The 8,238-nt window shown below is 42.6% G+C and overlaps 1 protein-coding gene across 1 annotated transcript in view; it reads left to right on the top strand.

The window, feature by feature from the left end:
- GFAP (glial fibrillary acidic protein) overlaps nucleotides 1–7,744 on the top strand; it is a 53,774-nt gene extending 46,030 nt beyond the window's left edge. The window contains exons 8-9 of the mRNA XM_069634242.1: nucleotides 1,589–1,674; nucleotides 7,232–7,744. Coding sequence (XP_069490343.1) covers nucleotides 1,589–1,674; nucleotides 7,232–7,273 — 128 coding nt within the window. The 3' untranslated portion in view covers nucleotides 7,274–7,744. The remainder of the gene's footprint in view (nucleotides 1–1,588; nucleotides 1,675–7,231) is intronic.
- Nucleotides 7,745–8,238: the final 494 nt, after the last annotated feature.

Consider the following 8,238-nt stretch of genomic DNA (forward strand, 5'->3'; position numbering starts at 1 on the left):
GGCAGCCAAACAATCTTTTTGACTGAATAATTTCACACATGTAATGTAATATAATTTATAATTTATATAGCGCCTTTATCCCATTGGTATGGCCTCAAAGCCCTGTAGCTGAACACCCTCGGAGGACCGTAGTCCAAGGATTGGGAAAATTGATCAGAGGAGTTTAGAATGCGTGTGTGTAATTTGGCCAAAGCAAAGTTGGGTAGGGGTGGCCAGGTCCCTACTGGCTACCCATAGCGAAGCGGATGGCTGCTTTGAAGTTGATGAGAGCGTATGCAAGAGTAGTTGACCTCATTATGTTTCAAGCTAGACTGAAATTCTGTCATGGCGGATAGATGCATTCTAACCGCAGTGGTGTTGTGTGATGTATGGTTGCAGATGTGTGCGGGTGGGTGGCCTTGCCATCAACATGGATTGTGATACGTACCTGTGTTTTCTGGCTGGCTTCTTGGTTTTGTAGGTGTGACATGGACTCTCTCCTGTGTTCTGCTGGAGATTGTTAGATTATTCTTAATGTCATTCAGTGATTTCATAGAAGTTGGTTGCTCCCCCGGTCTACCTGAAGTGGGTGACTAGCTCAAGAGGGCAGTGTTTGTCAGGGTTGTAGGGGGAATAGCCATGTCTTGAGGGCCCAGCGGAAGGCCAGGTGGTCCTCTATGGATCGGATGTTAAGCAGCATTGAAATCTGGATAGTGGGGGCTTGGAAGGAGGAGGATCCTCCTATTCTAGTCAATTTGAAGATGGGGATCATAAGGTGGAGTGCAGTGTCTGAACGCAGGTTTCTGTTGGGTTGGTAGCGGGTGATTTTCTGTTGAAGGTATTCTTGGCCTGTGTTGTGGATGTTGCAGTGTGTGATGCACATGGTTTTGAAAGTGGGCCGTCGTCCGACCGGTAGCAGGTGAGGCTACGGAGGGCAGGGGTGATGTCCTCTCTGGGGGCGTGGACAAGGCGGAGAATTTTGCACATCAAAATATATATGTGGCATTACATTATTTTTCAATGCAAAGGGCATCATGTTAGAAACACAAAGGCATTGGTTGAGATGAAGCAGAAGGCAGAAGTAGAAACAGACGTGAAAGAGGAGGGGGTAGGGGAATAACTGGACTCATGTGTAGTAGCGCAGGAAAGTAGGTTCATGGGATGGTGCGGGGAAGCGGACTCTGTGGAAACAGGAGTTGTATGTGATGAGATGGAGCATGCATGAGGCCTGCGAAAGATTACTCAGCAACTTTAACTTTAAAGTACAAACGGGCAACTGGAATTTAAAACAATCCTCCAAACATGACTTTTAAAATGAACTAATATTCAAAACAACACAAAACCAGATACAGTACATCAGTGATATCCATATTATCAACAGGGAACTTTCACTGATGCAACTACTCCAGGCAGGAAAGAAATTACACAGGGAGCTGAGTTTCCAGCCTTGGAACTCCAAAAGGAGCAGCGTTAATAAACTAAAGAAGGTCTGACATGTTCCCTGGATCACAGGGTATTCTTGTGTAGGTATTCAATTGTGAGTAATAGCCTGAATTAGTCATCAGAGTGGCCCAATTTATCTTTTGCTTTTTGTTTTTCTTTTCTCTAGAGACCAGTCTTGATGGCAAGTTTTTGGCAGAGACTCAAAGGAAGAGAACCATTGTCGTCAAAACAGTAGAGACCAGAGATGGAGAGGTATTTGGCAATTCCCAATATTCTACACAGAACCAGGAATCCATCCGGTCAATTTTACTGGTTGTGTGTTCAAAAGATGAGGAGGATAGAACTCGAGAGGTAGTGAAAGAGATCAGTACTTTGGGTGACCACCGTCATTCTCTATAGGTCCAGGAAACCCAAAGCGTTAGTCTAATATCCCCATCTTTGATACCTGGCAATCACATGTACTGTAAATTTCCATTTAAGAACCAATGTATCAAAAGGTAATGCCTAAAGATGTATTGATCTGTCAGGCCTTGCACATTCTTTAAACTCCCGCTAGACCTGCAGCTTAAGTATCATAGTTTACCTACTCACCCTAACAGAAATGCGCTTGACCCAAGGAAGCGGATGACAATTCTGTCCAGTGTTCTCTTTAAAATGGTGCATGTCACCATTAGCCCACTTCATGTTTGGTGCACATCTGCCAACCAGAGCCCAGTCATGCACAGTGAACACCTTATTTGACATTTACTGCAAAGTTTGTTTCTTCAGTAAATATCAAATAAAAGTTTCAAACATTCATGTACTTGTCAGCAAGGTTGAATACCACTGAAGTGGTACTAGACCTTCATGAAAACTACTAAACTATGCAAGTAGTTGAGTAGATTGATGTCCGTCATTGATCTAAAGCCTTGGTCTTCAAACACAAGGGGCTAGGGGGATTAAGGGGCACTCCTATTGGAGGGACCAGAGGCATAACCCACACTGCAAAGCAATCACCTTTTCTTTTATTGCATTCTGTTATCTGCCCTGCACAGCTCCACAGCCATGATCGCTGTGCTCCTATCAGTGCAGATGCGCAGAATCTTGAGTCAAACCTGCAGAGCAGGAAGATGGTGAACAATCTAAGGACCTTCAAGCCCTAGGGCTATCCAAACATCAATGTAACAAAGAGAGAGGTCTATACGTCTTTGTTCTTTTTGAGCTAAAGTGTCCTTTGATAATACCCTGATCCAAAGACAGGCAGCATATCCCCTGTATGCATCCTCTTCTATGGCTTCGCTGCACATAGAGGAGCAGCAAGCAGGGGGCAACACTCTCACGTTTTTCTCCATCTTCAAATATCTCAAGCTAATGTCTCTGGGACTTCCCCATTGCACTTGGATCTCCTCTCTTCAGTAATAAAGAGGATGACTGGTCTTTACCCAGGATCGCTCATACTGTATCCCTGGCTACAAAAGCCCATTGTACGGGCTTGCAAGAACGAGTGTGCAATATACGGAGACGTTTTAATGATATGGACATTCTGCATTTTGCAGTGTATGCTTTCATGTTCCCCCCATTTGAGCCTATGGATTCATTTATTTTGAAACCTTAATCTTTGAAGGATACATATTTTTTTATATTACTTCTAAAATGGAAAGTCAGTGAAAATGCAGGGTTTTGACACTAAGCACTTCTTTTTACCTAAGAAAGATGATTAACTGGTTTTGTTTGTTCATCTCTGCTGCCCAGCCCTCTTTGCGTTTTTTTCCACTGGTTTCACAATCCTACTTAGAATGAAAAATGTTGAATTTGAGGCGAGAAAAGCTTTGAATTATCCTTCAAAGAATAGGTTATTAATGCAGACAAAACAGTTTTTGTGGCCTTAACAAGTACAGGCTAAGCAAAGACTTTTTATTTATTTATTTCATCTTTATTTTGTTATGGTTTCGAAATAGAAACCTTTCACAAAACACACAAAATTTCTCATAGAAAAGGAAACAATTCCATCAAATTTAAAAGGAGCATAAGAAAAGTAGTAAGATTCGTATATACAATAAATTTGCCAAACAAGAGCAACAGAGCCCCGGCTCAACAATCATTCAGAATCAACAGATCTTTGGCAAGGGACGGGATGTCGCCAAGGAGGGTAGTGATCTCAGTTAACAAAGCTAAAAGTGCAATAGAATATGATCAATGTAAGGTACTGATCAGTCTTTGTCATAGATTTTCGGAAAACACAGCACCAGTGGAATGAACAAACTGGCTTAAATAAAACATTCTCCTAGGCTGTAAAGCACTACATTTTAAAATCAGATGGTACAACGACGATTCAGGCTCTTCTGAATTTACAGAGTCTGCAGGACCGGTTCATAAGTCTTGGGAGGATAGCGCAGGGGCAACGTGCTCACCTTGGAAGCAAGACGACGTGGAGCAGCACAGGTCTGATCCCCCGGTCTGCGATTAGAATCCACTGGGTAGCAAACGTGTTATAAATGACCAATTAATTTAATAAGCTCCAATCCGATTCATGGGCCTATTACCTCAAGAGAGGGATAACACTTAAATCTAAATCTCAGCAAGCTCCATCTAAATGAATGAGTTGGTGCCTTAACTATGTAGGGTTGTGGGGGTAGGCTAAGAGAGACGCGCCCATGCTCTCAACATAGACACTGTATAATCCCAGTTTTTTAAGATGCTCCAGAGTTTCAATTCTATCCAGGGCTCACAGTTTTTTTCTTTACCACAGAGGGGTCCCTCTGAAGCAGCATCTCAATCTCACCAAGATATTGCTTGCAATCTCGCGAGAACTCTAACAGTGCCTTGTCTGATTTTGATCTGTGGGGCTCCTCTAGTTTGGATAACAACGTTATGCTGCGCTCTTCGAGAGTTTACGGTGTACATGTATGTACTCCATTCATAGAGAAACCACCAAGACTGGAGACCTAGTTCCAATGAAATTGCTTTGATCGGAACAAACCAGGGGAGGAGGGGGGCGGGTTCAGTACCTTATGCCAGATATTTCCCTTATAGGTGCCCAATCAATTTCTATTGGAGGGGGAATTAATTCATAACCACATGAAATAGCAGGAGTCACTTTGGCCTTTTAGAATTGAATAGCAGGTAATAGAGAGAAAAAACAAAACTTCCTCTGAATTACCCTGATTTGCACAATGAAGGCATCCACTTTGGCATCAAGATGGCTCTTCACAAGGAGCAGGTGATTTTTAGGGGCGAAAAGGAACCCCAAATAAACTAATCGTTCTACTAATGGAATCTTCTTACCATAACTAGAACAAACAAACCTCTTTGATTCATTTTTGATGGCTTGTAACACATAATGCAGGATTTTTCCAAGATTGATTAAAATATTATTATCACCAACAAAACCCGACATTAGCTCAAGCCTTTTTTGTAATCCAATCGGATTAGCATCCATTAAAATAATGTTGTTTGTGTGTGCTAACCAGCCCACTTCCAGCAACCCTATCTTGGAGGAAGGAGAGAGGATTGAGAAATACACGGGGTACATCTAAGACATATAAATTAAGTCAGTGCCAACACACGCCCCTGTCTGAAGCCAGTATCAACCAGCACTTCCCTCGATAAGAGTCCATCTGAATTAAGTCTCACTCTTTGCTTGTTATTTGAATGAAACAGAATGTGCATAGTTAGCAAACCTGGTGGTATACCCCAATTTCTTAATTTACTCCACAAACAACCTCTATTGACCTTATCAAAGGTGAAGGACATATCAAGGCTCAGCAAATATAAAGGATTCTGCCTGTCCAGGTTATCTTTCCTCTGCAAAAGAGATAGAATGAATCCATTTGCAGAGGTACCCATACCCTCTCTAAAACCATTCTGAAAAATGCTTAACCGGACGGTCCCCTCTGCCCATTTCACTAAGTCTTTCAAAATGCAGCTTTCTAAAACCTTTGAAGAGGAGTCAATTAGGAATATCGGCCTATAATTATAAGGGGACGCCCAATCATCCGTTTTATATATGAGTACAGTAGAAACAGCCCAGGATTCTGGTTACTCCACGGTACAAGTAATTTGAGAAAAAAGCCTCCAGAGAATCTTCGACCATAATTCAATGTAGCTCTTCAAAACATGTTAGAGAGTCCATCTGGGCCGTAAGCCCCTAAGATCTTTAACTTTGATAGAGCTATTTTCAAATCTTCATGGTCGAAGTTCGTTTTCCAGGGGGCCTTCGGCAATATTATTGAAGACTCCCCACGCTCTATGCCCTTACAAACGAGATTAGAATAAAATGCTACCCATTCCAATTCCAGTATACAATTTATCTGGGAACATCTCTGGTGATTGACCGTCCCATTCAGCAGCCTGCGTATTCCCTTGCAGTCATAGGTAATTAATTTGCACATGACTGATTAGTTCTGTCGCTGATTAGACTTCAGTCAGTTTTTAAAGAACAGTCTTTCTAGCAAAGACTAAGCAAATACATTTAGAAAGGACAGAGCAGTTCAATTAGCTTTTGTCATTCTCAACAAGTTTAAATTCTGGTGCCTCCACAACCACGAAAAAGTAATCCTGCCTTTTTCCCTTTAGAAACAGCATCTATAACATTCATCAGAAAAATTCATTTAGTAGTAATCTGTAAAGGTGAAACGTAGACGTCATGTGAAATTCATATCTGACCGTTGCCGGAGGTAGTCTTCTTCATGGGGCGCGGTACACCCTGAGGTGGGATGCTAGGTCACAAAGGGCAAAATGTCTGTGTCGTTGCTGGTGTCCTTGTGCAGTTGGAGTCTAGCCTGCCTGTTTGAGCAGAAATACACATTTCTGGTGCAGGTTCAAAACTAAATTGCATATGGTGAGATTAACTAGAGAGTAAGCAAACAGAAGCCCAGAGACTAAGATGTGTTGGATCAATTATTTGCATCCAGCACATCTTAGTTTTTCCATCCCTGTGTGCACACTGGGGCTGTTGCTGTATTTATCAGAAAGTTCCTGCTGGAGCACTTCCTATGGCATCCTTGTGTACACTTTATAAACCAGACCAACAGTTTCTGGTCTGGTGTCCTGGAGATATAATCCAGCCAGATGAGGATTGGAGGAGACAGTTCACTGACTTTTGAAAGGTGGGAGAAGCTATCTCAGAGCCCCTGCAGCATTTCGAAGCACCCAGCCCACATTCCTGTCTCCTGCTAGAGATGGAAATAAGCTTTCTTGTTGGCTGTCTCATTGGATGCAGAACGGTTCTACGTGATTGACGATTTCTTTTTAATTCAAATTCGTTGATTTTATTTTCTACTCATATTCAGTTTGGTCGCAAATATATGCAGGGGGAGACCCCATGTAGCCCCCCCCCCACTACCCAATATATTTACTATCACAATTACCCACCCCCGCCTATATTTGCGGGCACATTCGGCCCAACAAATTCAACAAATTCTACTGTGAGCAAACCTCCCCTTCCCTGCAGAACTATATAAAATAGCAGTTCAGGCTATGCACATGTGTGTCTTGGATGGGATTGGGCTGCTGGCATGTGACTAGACTCACTACGTTTTAAATTCAAACATATTACATATGTATATAAATGTGACCTGAGATTGGTGAATATTCAACGAGAACTTTTTCAGAACAATGTAGGGACTTCAGTAACAAAATCTTGCATTGTCATATGATAAATGAAACTGTTGTGTTTGGTCATTGAAAGCTTGGCTTATTGTACCTCACTTTTCTGCATGATTCCTCTAAAAGAGCTCTCAAATGTTCTTTAAGAACCTTTTTGAAGCCACACACTCCGGTTGAACGCCCCCAGTCACTTCTCCAACTTTCCTCCCATGTTTCTCCCCAGATAATCAAGGAATCGTCCCAGGAGCAGCGCGACGTGGAGTAGGCATCCTGCAGGGGAACGGTGGAAGCAGAATCCAGTAGCTGTAGTGTGATAGCAGTCTTAGATCCTCAAGGACACTCTGCAGGACGGGAGACTCCACTCCGAAATTGAAGTCCAGTACAGTTCCTCCAGCAGTAGCAGTGACACAGCAGGTGTACATCGAGACTGCTCAATGTGCGCGACTCACAGTCCGTTCCTCAGCCTTAACTGCTGGAGAGTCACAAGAATTATTCCTATTACCGTCTAACCAAACTAACTCTAAAGGCTAGAATTAGTGTATCCCACATGCTGGGAGCGGGGCATTTGGTGAATGCTCAGTAGATGTGATCCCGTCTCGGGTTCTCTCATTTTATAACTAATTCAAGGTACTTGTGTGCAAATAGGTCAAATTGAATACATATATGTATTTGAGTATGTGGAATGGTTCCAGCCATTATGTGAATTATGTGAATAAACCCAGACTATTTTACCATTTGTCCTTTTACGTGTGGTCTTGCATTTGTGGTCTCAGAATTAGTTGATGGAGATAAGGTAGTAGAGATGAGGAGGGATGATGATATACGCTGCATTATGAGTCACAGCAATGAGTGTTTCCTGCATGAGTACGAGGGAAGTCTAATAAGTTACTCAGTGGTGCCTGTACGAGCTTCAGTGGTAGACATGCTCACGCCATCTAAAGGGTCAGCAGCTCTGGAAGTGAACCTCACCCCAAAAGAGTTCGATTTGAAGCACGCCTCTGGCAGGCCTCATAGTGAGTCCGTTCTCTTGGACATCACTTTGTAATGTGCTGCGTAAGGTGCTAAAGAGAACACCACGAAATACATTAAATCCAAATGTGTGTCCCTCTGTTGCACGCTCTTCTCTTATATCTCAGAGAGTGGGCCCTTCCCCATGAAATACTCACTAAGTCCTCTCCCGTTCCTCACTCCATCTTTCATGAAACCACCTTAACCCCTTTAATGTTACTT

The sequence above is a fragment of the Ambystoma mexicanum genome, chromosome 13, assembly GCF_040938575.1.
Source record: "Ambystoma mexicanum isolate Mex_15411 chromosome 13, UKY_AmexF1_1, whole genome shotgun sequence".
Taxonomy (NCBI): domain Eukaryota; kingdom Metazoa; phylum Chordata; class Amphibia; order Caudata; family Ambystomatidae; genus Ambystoma; species Ambystoma mexicanum.